The sequence below is a fragment of the Chanodichthys erythropterus genome, chromosome 13 (genome assembly GCF_024489055.1).
Source record: "Chanodichthys erythropterus isolate Z2021 chromosome 13, ASM2448905v1, whole genome shotgun sequence".
Taxonomy (NCBI): domain Eukaryota; kingdom Metazoa; phylum Chordata; class Actinopteri; order Cypriniformes; family Xenocyprididae; genus Chanodichthys; species Chanodichthys erythropterus.
The window spans coordinates 54,031,839-54,050,341 of record NC_090233.1 but is presented as its reverse complement, the minus strand read 5'-3'; the positions used below and the strand labels follow the sequence as shown (position 1 = coordinate 54,050,341).

Here is an 18,503-nt window from a genome sequence, read left to right as displayed (position 1 = left end):
GCTGCTCTGCTCTGATTGGTCAGAAAACAAACGCTCATTAGCATATCTGAATCTCAGCTCTTGATTCACAGTGATACGAACAGTAATCATTTAATGTTTTACTGTATTGCTTTGGTCTTCTCGACATGAATGACACGAACCAAACTCTTCCAGTCTCAGACACAACTACAGTGATTGAGGGCGGGGCCAAGAGACGCTGTTCACTGGCAGCCAATGAGCTGGCATTATGCAAATTAGTTACAAACAGACGTGAGACTGAATCACTGACGACTCGTTTCAGCAGTTCAGAGTCGATTCTTTCTTTAGGAGACAAAAAACCTCATTTATCTTTGATCTTTAGATCTTTTCAGAAGTTTTACATTCACAAAACCTGAAAGTCACTATGAAATCCGAATTGATAATGTCAGTGTGGATCAGATTTGCAGTATTCAGGTTCACTTTGCAGTGAGCTAACTGTCCAGAAGGCTTTGAAGCGTCTCTCACACACGCCCAACACACATTCCTCACGCAGCTCATCACAGCCGACACGTCACCGCGAGCTCAGCTGACACGCCCGTCTTCCTGTTTACACTTCGGCTGAACCTGCGGGAGCACGTGTCACCGCGACATCATCGGAGCCGGGCTTTATCTGCGTCTGTGTCGTTCAGCTGTTTTTCCTGCTTCTCTGTTTCCTGAGACGATCAAGGCCGTGGGTGTGACTTCCTGTCCTGAGTCCAGAGTCTAGTGTGATGTTAGTGATGAAATCTGGCAGCACAATAGCGCTTTGTGTTGAGTGTGGAGTTTCACTGTGTTTGTTCTGCAAACGTCCAGAACTATCAAAAGCAGAAAACCCTTTCCAGCGTGGAAACCTGTGCAGAACAGAGAAATCTGAATCTTAGTGCAGATTAGTTGATTAAAGTGTCATTGCATAAGCAGAAGTGAATGGAGCCTGTGTGTGAAATGACACTTGAGCTCGAGTTTCTCAACTCCACACGTGACGTCTGCGATCACAGCGTTAGTTCGTGTAATAACAGACGCTCGGGGATATAAACAGATGAAGCCCAGCGTCTGATTTCTGCTGTCTCTCGTCTAGAGCTCTGTGAAATCCCTTTCCTTTCTTTCCAATTCCATTTTTTATTTTTTAAGGGATTTCATCTTTTCCCTGAGTTTAATTCTTCTGGACTCTTGGTTAAATTTAAATTTTAATAATCAAAAAGCATCTCTAACTAATTGAAATCATGTAAATTACACAATATAACAACAATTTATTCAAATTAACTACAATTTTTTTTTAAAAAAATTACATTTTCAGAGCCTTATTAAATTTTTTTTTTTTTTTTTTTTTTTTCTCAAATTCCTTGTTTTACATGTTAAGTTTTCTGGATTTCATTTTAATTGTTTAATTAAATTTTAATAATCAAAAAACAAGAAGTTCAGTAGCAGTCTTTAATATTCACTCGGGATGAACCATAAAGAGAATTTTGGCTAATAATTCTTTATATTTTAAAGCCAATAACCGATATATTGGGCGATACATCTAAATCTAAATTTTTATATAATTTTTGAGAAGCTGATTACAAAACAAAAGTTTGACCTTTGAAAGCCATGTCCCAATGCTCTCATTATAATATTATGTAGCTTATAGACCTTATGTAGCCCCGCCCCTTTTCAGCGCTGCGCTCGTTGTCTTTTGCTTCCGGCTTGTATTTCCACAGCGATCTTATGTATTTATGAATGAACTGCTCATTTTAAAATCCTCCCGTTCTACTGACATTTGCACCGCTTTAAACATTACAATGCTCATGATGACTTTTGTTAACTCTACAACACGTAAATCCACTTCATCAGCTAATTATTCTTCAACAGCGATGCCATAGAAATATACAGGGCTACCGCGAAATCGGAAGTTCGAAAGACAATATTCTAAAGATGGCGGTGCGCATGTTTCTCTGGAAAATAAGGTCTATATGACAGACTTGTGCTGTACATGTCGCACTAAACTGTATTTTACGGTTTGAAGTGACTCCAGTCATACATTAAAAATGAACGTCTGTCGGCCGATACGATGTGTTGGTCAATATATCGTGCATTCGTTTGTCATCGACTCTGTTGGTGTACTGTTTTTCACCTACTGTATAGTAGTGTTCAGTTTCGTGTTGTGGTTCCTGGTGTTAATCTGATCCTGTCATTGTGTTGTGTTCAGATCCAGACGTTTGGTGTGGAGGCGCCATGTTCGACAGTAGACGAGCTGACCAGTGGACTGGCCATGGCACAAGTCCTGCAGAAAATGTGAGACACACATGACGAGATACAACATGTGCATCACTATATAGTTATTTTGTTAGAAGTAAGGTTATGATGGCAAAAAATTTGATTACATTAAAAATATAAAAATAAAACACTATATATAATCATCACTGTATGAATTAAATATACACTGATGCTTATTAAATCTATAACATTTTTGAATACTTTAAAGTATTCAGTCAAGAGCAGTGAGTGAGCTTCTCGAACGCTTTTGTAGTTTGATGAACATTAATGACACAGACGGCAGCAGTTTATTAGGCTGCTGTCACTTTAAGACCAAATGAACAGGTCTAATATACTGATACACATGCAACGGTTTACATTCGTAACGGCCTGTGTTTACGTCAATACTCACCAACACGGCCATTTTGACACATAAATGTGTGCATTTGATAGTTTGGGAAGCCAGTTCAGTGCTTCCACGCTGAGCGCAGTCCGTCAGAGCGAGTGCTGAACTGAGTTCTGCTCTTGAAAGATTTAAAATCGCTTCAGAGTTCAAACTGACTAGACATGAAGAGTCACATGAGAGTAACCGCGATTACAAAATCTCTAGTGGTTGGCAGATTTCTAACGGTTTATGATGAACCCTGTGATCTGTGGATCAACCCTCCCTCATTAACATGATGTTACTCTCTCTCTCTCTCTCTCTCTCTCTCTCTCTCTCTCTCTCTCTCTCTCTCAGTGATGTCATTTATTTCACTGACGCTTGGATCAGTCGTATTAAAGCTGATGTTGGAGACAACTGGAGGTTAAAGGTACTCACGGCTCTCCTTCACACGCGTGTGCCCTTCTTACAGGGTCTTTCGTTTTTTTCATGTCGTCGTCTTTTTTTTTCAGATCAGCAATTTAAAGAAAATATTGAAAGGTATTCTGGATTACAACCATGAGGTGAGACGCATCTTTCTGTGTGACACGTTCATGTTGTTATACGTGCGTTATTTTTTCTCTTGAGTTGACCCCTAACCTCTCTGTCTCTCCATCTGTCTGTCTGTGGTTCTGCAGATTTTGGGGCAGCAGATCAATGATTTCACTCTTCCAGACGTCAGTCTCATCGCTGAACATTCAGATGCAGCTGAACTGGGCCGAATGCTGCAGCTCATCCTGGGCTGTGCTGTTAACTGTGAACAGAAACAAGGTGTGTGTGTGAGTGTGTGTGTGTGTGTGTGCGTGAGTGTGTGTGTGTGTGTGTGTGTGTGTGTGTGTGTGTGTGTGTGCGTGAGTGTGTGTGTGTGTGTGTGTGTGTGTGTGTGTGTGTGTGTGTGTGTGTGTGTGTGTGTGTGTGTGTGTGTGTGTGTGTGTGTGAGTGTGTGTGTGAGTGTGTGTGTGAGTGTGTGTGTGAGTGAGTGTGTGAGTGAGTGAGTGTGTGAGTGAGTGTGTGAGTGAGTGTGTGAGTGAGTGTGTGAGTGAGTGTGTGTGTGAGTGTGTGAGTGAGTGTGTGAGTGAGTGTGTGAGTGAGTGTGTGAGTGAGTGTGTGAGTGAGTGTGTGAGTGAGTGTGTGAGTGAGTGTGTGAGTGTGAGTGAGTGAGTGAGTGAGTGAGTGAGTGAGTGTGTGAGTGAGTGTGTGAGTGAGTGTGTGAGTGAGTGTGTGTGTGTGTGTGTGTGTGTGAGTGAGTGTGTGAGTGAGTGTGTGAGTGAGTGTGTGAGTGAGTGTGTGAGTGAGTGAGTGTGTGAGTGAGTGTGTGAGTGAGTGTGTGAGTGAGTGTGTGAGTGAGTGAGTGTGTGTGAGTGAGTGTGTGTGAGTGAGTGTGTGAGTGAGTGAGTGTGTGAGTGAGTGAGTGTGTGTGTGTGAGTGTGTGTGTGTGTGTGTGTGTGTGAGTGTGTGTGTGAGTGTGTGAGTGAGTGTGTGAGTGAGTGTGTGAGTGAGTGTGTGAGTGAGTGTGTGAGTGAGTGTGTGAGTGAGTGTGTGAGTGAGTGTGTGAGTGAGTGTGTGAGTGAGTGTGTGAGTGAGTGTGTGAGTGAGTGTGTGAGTGAGTGTGTGAGTGAGTGTGTGAGTGAGTGTGTGAGTGAGTGTGTGAGTGAGTGTGTGAGTGAGTGTGTGAGTGAGTGTGTGAGTGAGTGTGTGAGTGAGTGTGTGAGTGAGTGTGTGAGTGAGTGTGTGAGTGAGTGTGTGAGTGAGTGTGTGAGTGAGTGTGTGAGTGAGTGTGTGAGTGAGTGTGTGAGTGAGTGTGTGAGTGAGTGTGTGAGTGAGTGTGTGAGTGAGTGTGTGAGTGAGTGTGTGAGTGAGTGTGTGAGTGAGTGTGTGAGTGAGTGTGTGAGTGAGTGTGTGAGTGAGTGTGTGAGTGAGTGTGTGAGTGAGTGTGTGAGTGAGTGTGTGAGTGAGTGTGTGAGTGAGTGTGTGAGTGAGTTTTTGAGTGAGTGTGTGAGTTGAGTGTGTGAGTGAGTGTGTGAGTGAGTGTGTGAGTGAGTGTGTGAGTGAGTGTGTGAGTGAGTGTGTGAGTGAGTGTGTGAGTGAGTGTGTGAGTGAGTGTGTGAGTGAGTGTGTGAGTGTGTGAGTGAGTGTGTGAGTGTGTGTGTGAGTGTGTGAGTGAGTGTGTGAGTGAGTGTGTGAGTGAGTGTGTGAGTGTGTGAGTGAGTGTGTGAGTGAGTGTGTGAGTGAGTGTGTGAGTGTGTGAGTGAGTGTGTGAGTGTGTGAGTGTGTGAGTGAGTGTGTGAGTGTGTGAGTGAGTGTGTGAGTGAGTGTGTGAGTGTGTGAGTGAGTGTGTGTGAGTGAGTGTGTGAGTGAGTGTGTGAGTGTGTGAGTGAGTGTGTGAGTGTGTGAGTGAGTGTGTGAGTGAGTGTGTGAGTGTGTGAGTGAGTGTGTGAGTGAGTGTGTGAGTGTGTGAGTGAGTGTGTGAGTGAGTGTGTGAGTGAGTGTGTGAGTGTGTGTGTGAGTGTGTGTGTGAGTGTGTGAGTGAGTGTGTGAGTGAGTGTGTGAGTGAGTGTGTGAGTGAGTGTGTGAGTGAGTGTGTGAGTGAGTGTGTGAGTGAGTGTGTGAGTGAGTGTGTGAGTGAGTGTGTGAGTGAGTGTGTGAGTGAGTGTGTGAGTGAGTGTGTGAGTGAGTGTGTGAGTGAGTGTGTGAGTGAGTGTGTGAGTGAGTGTGTGTGTGTGAGTGAGTGAGTGTTGAAGGGGATGAAGGAAGATTGCTCCTTCATATTTTTGTGGAAACTGTGATACATTTTATTTGAGTATTCTTTGACGTTGTGTTGTGATCTTGTTTCCAGAATACATCCAGACCATCATGATGATGGAGGAGTCGGTCCAGCACGTGGTCATGACCGCCATCCAAGAGGTCAGCATCTCTCGCGTGTCATGGATGTGCTCTGTGTGTGTGTGTGTGTGTGTTACAGGCTGCTGTTTGTGTCTTTAACATGTTTAATCGTGTGTCTGCAGCTCATGAGCAAAGAGACGCCCGTGTCCGCAGGAAACGACTCGTATGTGGATCTGGACCGGCAGGTACGGTGGATCTGGAGCTCAGTTATTGATGATAAACCCACCGTTAGAAATGCCTGAAGTGTTTTTCCTCTCTCGATCAGTTGAAGAAGACGGTGGAGGACCTGAACGACGCTCTGGCCACTAAAGAGGAGATCGCTCAGAGGTGCCATGAGCTCGACATGCAGGTAAAGACGCGCGTCTCATCGACTGCGTCTGAACGTCACTAATCCGGACGCTTGTATCGATTCACACCACCTTCATGTAGTTTGTAGGTTCATCTGAGTAGATGTAAGAAGTGTGATGTTCACTAAATGATGCATCGTCAACAGATTCTCTCCTGTTTAACTGATCAGATGTTGTAGATGTCTGTGATATTTTAGTGGATGTAACGGTGCAGTCTTCAGGTGTGTGAGGTGTTCGGTGTGTGTTGTTGATGTGGTAACCTCTCCTCCTCTGCCTTGCTTTCAAAGGCGTACCTCGTCCAAGAGGAGCGAGATAGACTGAGGTTAGAATGTATTGATCTAGACGAGAGGGTAAATGTCTCTTTTCTTCTGCTCTCACTCGTTGCTGAATTCGCTGTCTGCTTTAAAACATCCCTGAGTAGTGTGCAGGGTGTTAAACTCTCTGTGTGTGTGTGTGTGTTCAGTGCCATCACCCCATAGGCTGATCCTTAGTCATGTGACACTGCCCTGTGGTTCCCATGGCAACTCTAGACGCCACCACGGGCGGCACATCCAATCAGCCCGTCCTCAGCTGACTGTAGCGCTTCATATCTGTACACATGGATGATAGATCCATCCTGCAGCGAAACTACCCAGAGTTCAGAGTTCACCGCTGCTTCGCCCCACCCTGTGCCGCATGATGCCTATTATTGATTATACACATGAGTTTAATGCATACGTCTGTACGTCTGCTTTAAAAAATTAGATCCATTTAGAGAATAATTTCACTGAAAACATGCTTTGATAGCAAGTGAAGTGTATTTGACCTGTTAACTGTCACCCTTATATCTGATCTTAGAACTGAACTGAAATTATTTTAATTCATGAATGCTGTGAATACTGAGCTAATGCAAGCAGATTATTGTAAAAAAGTACTGTAATTACTGTACAGCAAATGTACTGAATTAAATGTTTTTATTCCATGCAAAATCTATATTGTACAAAATAATTTGGACTCTAAAATTTATGGAAACTTGTTTCCGCCATGAAATAAAAAATAAAAAAAGTTAATTGCGACTTCTCACAATTCTGATTGTTTTTTTCTCTTAATTGCGTGAAATAAAGTCGGAGTTGCGAGATATAAAGTCGGAGTTGCGAGATATAAAGTCGGAGTTGCGAGATATAAAGTCGGAGTTGCGAGATATAAAGTCGGAGTTGCGGGATATAAAGTCGGAGTTGCGGGATATAAAGTCGGAGTTGCGGGATATAAAGTCGGAGTTGCGGGATATAAAGTCGGAGTTGCGGGATATAAAGTCGGAGTTGCGGGATATAAAGTCGGAGTTGCGGGATATAAAGTCGGAGTTGCGGGATATAAAGTCGGAGTTGCGGGATATAAAGTCGGAGTTGCGGGATATAAAGTCGGAGTTGCGGGATATAAAGTCGGAGTTGCGGGATATAAAGTCGGAGTTGCGGGATATAAAGTCGGAGTTGCGGGATATAAAGTCGGAGTTGCGGGATATAAAGTCGGAGTTGCGGGATATAAAGTCGGAGTTGCGGGATATAAAGTCGGAGTTGCGGGATATAAAGTCGGAGTTGCGGGATATAAAGTCGGAGTTGCGGGATATAAAGTCGGAGTTGCGGGATATAAAGTCGGAGTTGCGGGATATAAAGTCGGAGTTGCGGGATATAAAGTCGGAGTTGCGGGATATAAAGTCGGAGTTGCGGGATATAAAGTCGGAGTTGCGGGATATAAAGTCGGAGTTGCGGGATATAAAGTCGGAGTTGCGGGATATAAAGTCGGAGTTGCGGGATATAAAGTCGGAGTTGCGGGATATAAAGTCGGAGTTGCGGGATATAAAGTCGGAGTTGCGGGATATAAAGTCGGAGTTGCGGGATATAAAGTCGGAGTTGCGGGATATAAAGTCGGAGTTGCGGGATATAAAGTCGGAGTTGCGGGATATAAAGTCGGAGTTGCGGGATATAAAGTCGGAGTTGCGGGATATAAAGTCGGAGTTGCGGGATATAAAGTCGGAGTTGCGGGATATAAAGTCGGAGTTGCGGGATATAAAGTCGGAGTTGCGGGATATAAAGTCGGAGTTGCGGGATATAAAGTCGGAGTTGCGGGATATAAAGTCGGAGTTGCGGGATATAAAGTCGGAGTTGCGGGATATAAAGTCGGAGTTGCGGGATATAAAGTCGGAGTTGCGGGATATAAAGTCGGAGTTGCGGGATATAAAGTCGGAGTTGCGGGATATAAAGTCGGAGTTGCGGGATATAAAGTCGGAGTTGCGGGATATAAAGTCGGAGTTGCGGGATATAAAGTCGGAGTTGCGGGATATAAAGTCGGAGTTGCGGGATATAAAGTCGGAGTTGCGGGATATAAAGTCGGAGTTGCGGGATATAAAGTCGGAGTTGCGGGATATAAAGTCGGAGTTGCGGGATATAAAGTCGGAGTTGCGGGATATAAAGTCGGAGTTGCGTGAAATAAAGTCGGAGTTGCGTGAAATAAAGTCGGAGTTGCGTAATATATTTTTGTTATTGTGTGAGTTTATTTATTGGTGGAAAAAAACTTACATAAAATTTGCTTTAAAATCAAAGCCGTGTTCCAAATTTGATGACTTTTCACTCAATAAACTCCTAATTTACTGCTTATTAATAGTTAGTAGGGTAGTTAAGTTTAGGTATTGGGCAGGATTAAGAATGTAGAATAAGGTCATACAATTAATATGTGCTTAAGTACTAATAAACAGCCACTATTCTAGTAATATGCATACTAATAAGCAACTAAAGAACCCTAAAATAAAGTGTTACCAATGTTTAAAGTATCTTTGCTATGGTAACAGTCTGATTTCAAAACTGTTTTCACAGGATGAGCTTTAAAATAATGCCTAATTTATGAAAAGTAAAATATGTGATAGAGAAAAGGCAATAAAGTGTCACACAGACAGTTAAGAGTGTACTGACTCAAGGCCCGTTTTCAGTAACAAACATCTGGTTGAGAAGATCACACATGTTTGTAGAAGTTCAGAGAGAAGAAGCTCCACATCGGCAGCACCGGCTCTGATCCGGCCGTCTGTGACTCTCTCTCTGTCTGTGCTGAAGGTGGCGGCTCTGCAGGAGGAGAAGAGCAGTCTGCTGGCGGAGAACCAGGTGCTGATGGAGCGGCTCAACCAGTCGGACTCCATCGAGGATCTGAACAGCCCGGCGGGACGCAGACACCTGCAGCTTCAGACGCAGCTGGAGCAGCTGCAGGAGGAGACCTTCAGGTGAGGAAACGTGGGGTTAAATCAGTGTAACGCACAGACTCCTGTAGCTTTGATAAAACGACGGAAACGATTAAAGTCGCAAATAATTACGTTCCCTTTATAGTCCCTGTAAACAGTTCTCCCGCACAGTGATGTGATTCATTCATTTGCGGCTGTCAAGAAACGAAATGATCAGCGGTCAAAAGTTTGGAATAATTCAGAAGCCTCTTAATGTAATCAAAAATACAGTAAAACAGTGAAATATTATTACGGTTTAAATGTTTTCTATGTGAATATATAGTAAAGTGTAATTTATTCCTGTGATCAAAGCTGAATTTTCAGCATCTTCAGTGTCACATGATCCTAACCGTGATTCCTCTGAGCGTCAGCTGTTATCAGCGAATGAGGAAGTGAGGTCATCATGTGGTAATGTTCAATGACAGGACGAGCGCTCTGGACGAGTCTCAGTTGAGCTGGCACTGCCTGCCTCTGCCCTCTCAGCTGCCCCAGTGGAGGTAACGCTGGGCACACTGGGAGATCTGACGGGCACCGGGGCGTCTGAAGGGTGCGGATCTGCATTAAAGCACACGCACGGGCTCAGGGACACGGACTCTCTGCGTTACTGTTGAATTCTGTCGCACACACTGAATGAATCCAGCGGGGTGTCAGTCAAATCACCGTTATTATCACTGTGTCCGAATGAACGTCACATGGTCATCTTTCAGGCCCTGTTTACACCTGGTATTAAGATGCGGTTTGGTCGATCGGATCACAAGTAGTTGAGAGAGAGACATTCCTGTTTACATCCGTTGTTATAATCCGGCTCTTTTGTCCACTTCCCTTAATGTTTATTGTGTCAGTAGTGGCTGTTCGAACACATGCGGCCACATGAGCATCTACACCACGAACACGATCCGGTCGAATGCGTGTTCGACTCTGGAAGTGATCGTAAGTGTCGTCCGCATTCACGTGATCCGATTGGCCAAAACACATCTTGATACCAGCTGTAAACTGGACCTCAGTCACATGTGAATCAGTCAGTAGATCTGCACTGTCAATGATGTTCATCCTTAGTATGTTTGACTTGTTTTCCTTGAAAACATCTAAACATTCTTAAATCAAGATACATTTACTGAAGAAGAGAGATGACTGAAGATATTAAGACTCGATTAATGAAAAATGTATTCAAATGAAGTGAGATTTTGCTTAAAACAAGAACAAATATCTGCCAATGGAGTCAGAAAAATAATCTTGTTCATTAAACAAGTCTTCATATCTTCAGTCATTTCTCTTCTCCAGTAAATGGAAAACCAGACAAACACTGAGGAAGATCATCATGTTTGCAGTGCATCAGGGCCCTATGATTTCTGCGATAATAATAATAATAATAATGATTAATTTTATTAAAACATTACACTCTAAACCTCTGCTGTGGAGCCAAAAGATAAAAGGAATTGTTCAAATTTCATTTTAAAAGAATAATTAAAATATTAAAGTTTTATGCATTGATTTGATTTGCGTTAGTTCATATTAAATCATAAAACAGCATCAGGAAAAATGAAAACGCACAGCACATAAAACACATTTCACAGGGCATTATTATTGTTAAAAGTGTAATAAATGATTAAATTGTTAAAGTTTTATTATTTAAATTGATTATACATCCTTTGTTATTATTAAAATTTGAATAAACCTTTTAAAAATGGAATCCAGAACAATTCAAATGGAAAAAACGCAGAATTTGTGTTAAAAATAAAGCAGATTTCACAGCGCCCTGGTGTGTATGACACTGGAACCTCACGTGTGTCATGTGATTCTGTCATGTGATTGAACTCTGTCTTTATGGTGTATGTGATTAAACATTGATTAAGATGATTGTGAATGAAGGAACATTTCCATAAGGCAGATTCATCATTCTCATTATTGTAATTTAAAACAACAAAACTATATTGTTTATATTTAAAATAATATTTGATATATTATTTAAATAAGAAGTGTGTTGTACAGTATTTATAGATTTATGAAAGTATTTTTAGTACCAATGTAAGAATAATCTGGCTGTATTGAGACTTTATTGATGTTTTATTTTTGCTTCCTGTCTGGAAAATATTTAATTTATCTTCCATGCAATATTTGTTATGCTCTGAAATATTGATCTGCAAACATTTGTTATGGTTTAAATGATCTGTTGTGTGTGTGTGTGTGTGTGTGTGTGTGTGTGTGTGTCAGATTGGAGGCAGCTAAGGACGATTATCGCATCCGCTGTGAGGAGCTGGAGAAGGAGCTGCTGGAGGTCAGAGGTCAGAATGAGGAGCTGACCTCTCTGGCAGAGGAGGCGCAGTCGCTGAAAGACGAGATGGACGTGCTGAGGTGAGACGCAGACCTGAGACGCGCCGCACACGCACTGAGGATGAACTCTGAACCCTGTGTGTGTGTTTCAGGCACTCGTCTGATAAGGTGTCCAAGCTGGAGGGGCAGGTGGAGGCGTACAAGAAGAAGCTGGAGGATCTGGGCGATCTGAGGCGGCAGGTGAAGCTGCTGGAGGAGAAGAACACCAGCTACATGCAGAACACCGTCACGCTGGAGGAAGACCTGCGCAAGGCCAACGCCGCTCGAGGACAGCTGGAGACCTACAAGAGACAGGTGTGAGGAGACCAACCGTATTTGTCATGCGCCGAAATATTGATCTGACGAATGGCATCGAGCCGCTGTAATGGACGCCTGCCTTGTGTTTCAGGTGGTGGAGCTTCAGAACAAGCTCTCGGAGGAGTCCAAGAAAGCCGACAAGATGGAGTTTGAGTATAAACGAGTGAAGGAGAAAGTCGACTCGCTTCAGAAAGAGAAAGATGTAAGAAGACAGCTTGATTTAATCATGAGGAGCTCAAACCGAAGCTCGCGTTATTAAGGTTTAACTGTGCTGAAACAGGAAGCGGCTGCAGAAATGATGAGATATGAACGAGCGTATCTGCAGGGGCTTCCTGAAGCACAGCATCTGAACTTTATATATTTTCATTGCTCTCTTCTCTTGTTATTTTAGTCACTAGTGCACAGATCCTGTTCTTCTTCTAGTCTGTGTCATCTTCATCTCCTGTCTGTAAATAAGAGCTCAAGACGGCTCAGTTTTATTCATGTTGTTTGTGCGTCTGTAGCGGATGAGGACGGAGCGAGACTCTCTGAAGGAGACCATCGAGGAGCTGAAGTGTGTCAAAGCTCAAGAGTCTCAGCTGACCTCAGGTGATTCAGACTTTAAAATAATATTTAATTGAGTATACTTATTATATTTATATTTAATTGGTTGATCTGATCACTCGTGTTTCATCAGGTTTGGTGCCGCTGTGCAGTAACGAGCCGTCTGATTCGCTGGCTGCAGAAATCATCACACCAGAGATTCGGTAGGTGAAATACAGTATATGAAGGACTCTCAGACTGGATCTTTATTGTGCTTCACTTTAGTCTTCATGTGTTTGAGAGGTTCGGCTGGTTCATGTGTCCAGCGTTAAACACTCGTCAGGCTTTAGTTAATGGTCATCATGTGTTGTTGATTCGTGTGTTTGTGTTTTGGGTTGTCAGGGAGCGTTTGATTCGCCTGCAGCACGAGAATAAGATGCTGAAGCTGGCTCAGGAGGGCTCTGATAACGAGCAGATCGCGCTGCTGCAGAGTTTACTGGAGGACGCCAACAGCAGGAAGAACGAGCTGGAGACCGAGAACAGGTGACCGCTTTAGATGTCTGTAGTGCTGAACTGAGACTACAACAAATATAATTTACCTTTCCTTTTGATCCAACAGCAAAAACGATCCACATTAGCATGTCTGTGACTCTCAAAAGAGGAAAAACATGAAGAATAACTGTTAGAAACAGCAGCTTGACTATTTACTGTAATTTAATGTAATCATTTTTGAATGAAAATATAAATGCTTTGCTGAATTTTATTACAGTCTGGGAAAAGAGTCCATTATCACACAGATCCTCATCTAATGTTGTAAATACAGTTCACTCACTTAAAGCGATATATATATCAAATCTCAGCTGCTTAATTGTTTATTTAATCTCATAATGTAACTATATTCAGCTCTAATCTGATCAATAAGACATGAAAACATTATAAACATTAACATCATGATTTTCTGTAAAGCTGCTTTGAAATAGTGTGTGTTGTGAAAAACAAAATACAAATATTGGACACTCTCACACACACACACACACACACACTCACTCACAAACGCATATACTCTCTCACACACATGCACACACACAGCAGAGTTACACAGGTGAATGAACTGAAGTGTGTGTGTGTGTGTGTGTGTGTGTGTGTGTGTGTCAGGCTGGCCAATCAGAGGCTGCTGGAGGGTCAGTCTCAGGTGGAGGAGCTGCAGAAGTCTCTTCAGGAACACGGATCCAAAGCAGATGACGTGAGTCGAGCGTTTCGTGACGTCAGTAGAGTTAGTCGTGCTGCTGATCTGAGTGTCTGATGGAGCCGAAAGCGTCGTCCATGTTCACTAACGCATGCCTCACACACCACATGACCAGACACGGCTTATCTGCACAACGGTTCCTAAAGAGATCAAAGCGCTGGAGAGTCAAACCAGAGCTGCTGCATTTGACATTCTTGTGATTCTGAACACTTCTTCAACCTAAACTTATTTCAACTTTATAATTTTAAAAAAATATATATTTTCTTTCAGCTTTATTTCAGTGAACAACAATGTTTTTGTTAGTTTAACGATAGTGACCCCGGTCTAACACACACCTGACTGTGTCACGGCTCCATCACGCGTGTGTGTCGCACTAACGCCCTGCCGTGTGTCTTCACTAACCTCTTTCTCTTCACTGTGATGTCACTCATGATGTAGCATGATCCAGGCTTGCCATTGGTCGTCCTGCCGGGTGATGCCATCATCATCGTCCTCATCATCATCATCACCAGAAGCACATGTGTGTGTTACTTTAGTCTGACCGCCTGCTTCATTTGATCATCCCCTGTGTGTGTGTGTGTGTGTGTGTGTGTGTGTGTGTGTGTGTGTGTGTGTGTGTGTGTGTGTGTGTGTGTGTGTGTGTGACAGGCGTCTGTTGAATCAGGTCTGCTCTCTTCTGTCTGTCCATCCAATCTCTCTCAGTCTGCTGTAAGTACAGTCCAGCATTGTGCAGCTTTGTGATTGATTGTTTTCGGCTGTTTGCTCCGCTCGATCGCATGCGCAGCTCGCACACGCGTGTGTCACAGAGCGAACGCGCCGCCGGATCCACCAGACGAGTCGTCTGAGCACGATCCATCCATCCCTTGATCATTTGTACTGCTCTTGCTGGGTTTTTCTGTTGAATGTGAGCTTCACGAGACTGAATGCTGATCTGGAAGCTGTTGCTCAGATGATCAGGTGTTTGAATCGTCCTGAACTGCGTTTTCAGCCACACTTGAGTTTGATTTCCATAAAGAGTTACACTGATGAGGTTTATGCCAATACAGAGTAAAGTTATATTTATTATAGTAGCCTCTACAGGTGTTTAATCTTCACAGCAGGTTGACTGAACAACTAGTCCGCTGGTTCATGTTTATTGCTCTCAAAACTACAAATAACACATAAAATCACTAGTCGACCTCACTAACCCACTGGTCAGCTGCTTCATAACTATAATCTGATCACATTCGTACAGTGTTTATATGAAACATTATCCTCTGTGTGTTTGTCTGGTGTTGGTTGCTGGTGATTTTGAGCTCGTCAGCGCCCTCTGCTGGATCACTGCAGTGTGAACGACGTCCGGCTCTCTTCAGCACTCAGTAGTGATCACTGTGAAGGGCTCGTGGCGCTGCAGTGTGTGAATGCGGTGTGTGTCCAGCAGGAGGCGCTGCGGTGTTTCACTTTAATGCATCGTGACAGAGAGTTTGTGTTGGACCTACTTTAACATCATCTTCTTCTTCTTCAGACGGTGTTATTGAAGAGGAAGCTTCAGGAACATCTGTGAGTATCAGCAGATATTGATGGTGTTTATCACAGTGACGGACTTCATCATGAGTGATAGAGTGTGTGATTCTTCTTGGTCTTTAGAGATAAATTAAGGGACGCCAGTAACCAGCTTCAGGAGAAGAGCGCAGAGATCGAGGAGCTGGAGAACAAACACAGTTCCAGCGGTGAGACTCGTGATCAACACACAAACATGCATTTACTGGAGAAGAGAAATGACTGAAGATATTAAGACTCAAATAATGAAAAATGTGTCAATGTTAGGGGCGCGTCTCGATCGGCTCACTGGGTGCTGAATCAGTATGTCGTGTGCATGAATTCGGCACTAGTAAGAGCGCACGAGGACACGGACGACTCTTTACCCAGCGACATGACAACGTCCTCGATGTACAACGTCAAATAAACGGATCTTGATTTAAGAATGTTTAGATGTTTGTGCTGAAAAACACGACAAACACTGAGGAAGAACATGATTTTCTGCAGTGTATACATGTAAACGTGTGTGTGCTGCAGTTCGTTTAAACGAGAGTGTGTTGAATCATTTCAGCTCAGAGGATTGAAGAGCTGGAGGACGCGCTGAAGAAGAAAGATGAAGATATGAAACAGATGGAGGAGAGATACAAGAAATACCTGGAGAAAGCCAAGAGCGTACGTCTGACACTGTGTGTGTGTGTGAGTGTGTGTGTGTGTGTGAGTATCTGTGAGTGAGTGTATGAGTGAGTGAGTGAGTGTGTGTAAGTGTGTGTGTGATGCTGATGTTGTGTGTTTGTGTGCAGGTCATCCGTACGCTGGACCCCAAACAGAATCAGGGTTCTGCTCCTGAAGTTCAGGCCCTGAAGAACCAGCTGCAGGAGCGCGAGAGGATGCTGCACTCGCTCGAGGTCACACACACACACACACACACACACACACACACACACACACACACACACACACACACACACGCTGTTATGTGACTGTTCTGTGTTTGTCTGTGCAGAAGGAGTACGACAAGACAAAGTCTCAGAGAGACCAGGAGGAGAAACTCATTGTATCTGCCTGGTACAACATGGTGTGTATCAACACGACACACACCGACACACACTGCTCACGACACACACTGCTCAGGACACACACCGACACACACCGACACACACTGCTCACGACACACACTGCTCACGACACACACTGCTCACGACACACACCGACACACACCGACACACACTGCTCAACAGTATGGATGTAATGCACTAGGTGGCGCTGTTACACCAGGCTCAGCTCGAGTTTGTCTGTGACGGATATGAAAGTTTAAACGCTGAACACTAGTCTCCACATCAGTCACGTCAGCTCTACACAACACAGTGATGAGCAGGAAAATAACCACATGACGTGTGTTTCAGGGAATGGCTCTGCAGAAGAAAGCGGCGGAGGATCGGTTGGCCAGCACCGGCTCGGGTCAGTCCTTCCTGGCCCGGCAGAGACAGGCCACCAGCACCAGACGGTCGTATCCGGGCCACGTGCAGCCCACCGCAGCCAGGTAGAGCGTCTCCACGGCGACCTCAGCACAGCCAATCAGGATGCCCGACTCCACCCCTTAATGTCCTCTTCCTCCTCTCTGCCCATCTGATGAATCAGGGTCTCTGGACGCTCCCGCTCGCTTTAATTATATCAGCATTAATTAATCAACACACTCCCAACAAACGTGTAATTTCCCATCGGACACTTTTTAAAGGAGGCTTTGCAGTATTTTAAGGGTTATTATCGACGCACAGGAGACTTTTGAGTGTTTTTATTTGCTACACATTACGCTGTCCTCTTTATTATCTATGCATTGAAAGAGCTACATGTTGCACCATATGTTTGTTTCTTGTGTAGGTCGTCGTGACATTTAGAGGCGCTTCCTGTTGTTTGTTTTGGTTGATTCATTCCCGATGCCTTAATACAGACTCACAGCTGCTGTCTGCCGCGTCTGCTGTCGTCACACGAGTCCTTCGAAACGTGACGCTGTTCCTCAGCAGCACAAACCCGCTTCATTTTCATGCATTTTTCATTAATCGAGTCTTTATATCTTCAGTCATTTCTCTTCTCCAGTAAAGGCATCTTGATTTAAGAATGTTTAGATGTTTGTGACAGACAGACAGAAACACTGAGGAAGAACATCAGTTTTACAGGCCAAATATTAAAAAAAAATTAAAACTCTGATGTTGAATCGGGCGTGTTGGACGAGGAACCGCGACTCCAGTGACGCTCAGCGGACGCTCGCTGCTGAATCTGTGACTGACACCTGTCAATCTCTCTCTTTCACAGTGATGTTAAAGCATGAGCGGCAGGGGGCGGGGCTGCATGACATCAGGGGGCGGGGCTGCATGACTGACAGTGATTTGAGCAGTTTAACCCATCGCTGCACACTAACTAACCCATGCTGTCCCAGAATGCTCTGGTCTCGCGCACCGATCAGAAGTGGGCGGGGCCGGCGCGCGTCAATCATCGGGCAGAAGAGCGCGAGCTTCGACTGTTACGCTTTAAAGACGGATGAAGTTCCTCACGTCTGTTTAGTTGCTTTGATCATTGTTTCAGTGTTTTCTGTAGTTTTTATGAACAAACGAGCCTCTTCATCGTCATCACTGCATCATCAGCCATTAGAGCGAATGACGGAGGAGCCGAACCCAGTCTGTTACCCGTAGTGTTGAACTCTATTTATTTGATGCCGAATCAGTAAGTGCTTTTGATGATTACAAACTGCTGCAGTAAATCTTCTGCTTTTCTTCATCAGCTGTTACTAAATATTCCCGTAACGCACAGCGATTGCCGGACGAGACGGACGCGTGTCTGCGATCAGTATCTAGTGTTGTTTTTAAGAGGCGATTGATTGAATGTTTGAGGCTTTCTGATCACTGTGGACTGAGTTCAGAGGTTAAACGCTTAAGGTCTCTCGCAACCGTCCATGAGCAGACAAACGCCTCGAACCGAGGAAAACAGTCGTGATCTTGCTGTGTGAGATTGATTTTATCAGAACTTTCATCTGAAGTAGCAAACATTCGTTCCATTTGCCAAGTTTTATATTGCTTGTATACAATATGTACATACTGTATGTGTGCGACGCTGGAGGAACGTTCAGCAGTTCATGGCGAGAACCGATTAGATGCGTTTCATAATGTGTCTCCATTGATGAACTTGTGCTTCCGACGCTGCAAAACTGTACAGTTGTTATTCAAGTTGTAAATAAAGCTTGTATAAAACATTCATGTTTCAAAATCACAGTTGTTCTTTGCCTTTGTGGATCTACTTTTCTTCTCTTGACAGGGATATTCATTTCTCCCCTCCAGTGATTTCTGTTTTAGTTTAAAGGGAACCTATTTCACAAGATGTATTATCAGTCTCTGGTGTCTCCAGAATGTGTGTGTGAAGTTTCAGATCAAAATCCCCCACAGATCATTTATTATCGCTTGTCAAATTTGCCTCTAT

General features: G+C 43.9%; 1 protein-coding gene across 2 annotated transcripts in view; it reads left to right on the top strand.

The window, feature by feature from the left end:
• The window catches only part of hook3 (hook microtubule-tethering protein 3), a 21,577-nt gene extending 3,284 nt beyond the window's left edge, over positions 1 to 18,293 (top strand). Inside the window, exons 4-24 of one of the 2 annotated variants that reach the window (XM_067405466.1) lie at positions 2,183 to 2,268; positions 2,969 to 3,041; positions 3,124 to 3,174; positions 3,289 to 3,421; positions 5,487 to 5,554; positions 5,656 to 5,718; positions 5,799 to 5,882; positions 8,961 to 9,124; positions 11,333 to 11,473; positions 11,545 to 11,746; positions 11,841 to 11,951; positions 12,253 to 12,337; positions 12,426 to 12,495; positions 12,674 to 12,814; positions 13,427 to 13,514; positions 15,022 to 15,056; positions 15,144 to 15,226; positions 15,607 to 15,707; positions 15,836 to 15,940; positions 16,039 to 16,110; positions 16,439 to 18,293. In XM_067405466.1, coding sequence (XP_067261567.1) covers positions 2,183 to 2,268; positions 2,969 to 3,041; positions 3,124 to 3,174; positions 3,289 to 3,421; positions 5,487 to 5,554; positions 5,656 to 5,718; positions 5,799 to 5,882; positions 8,961 to 9,124; positions 11,333 to 11,473; positions 11,545 to 11,746; positions 11,841 to 11,951; positions 12,253 to 12,337; positions 12,426 to 12,495; positions 12,674 to 12,814; positions 13,427 to 13,514; positions 15,022 to 15,056; positions 15,144 to 15,226; positions 15,607 to 15,707; positions 15,836 to 15,940; positions 16,039 to 16,110; positions 16,439 to 16,579 — 2,097 coding nt within the window. In that variant the 3' untranslated portion in view covers positions 16,580 to 18,293. Of the gene's footprint in view, positions 1 to 2,182; positions 2,269 to 2,968; positions 3,042 to 3,123; positions 3,175 to 3,288; positions 3,422 to 5,486; positions 5,555 to 5,655; positions 5,719 to 5,798; positions 5,883 to 8,960; positions 9,125 to 11,332; positions 11,474 to 11,544; positions 11,747 to 11,840; positions 11,952 to 12,252; positions 12,338 to 12,425; positions 12,496 to 12,673; positions 12,815 to 13,426; positions 13,515 to 13,955; positions 14,038 to 15,021; positions 15,057 to 15,143; positions 15,227 to 15,606; positions 15,708 to 15,835; positions 15,941 to 16,038; positions 16,111 to 16,438 lie in introns of those variants that run through there. The other variant, XR_010896848.1, reaches the window with a different exon arrangement.
• The last annotated feature ends 210 nt before the right edge of the window (positions 18,294 to 18,503 follow it).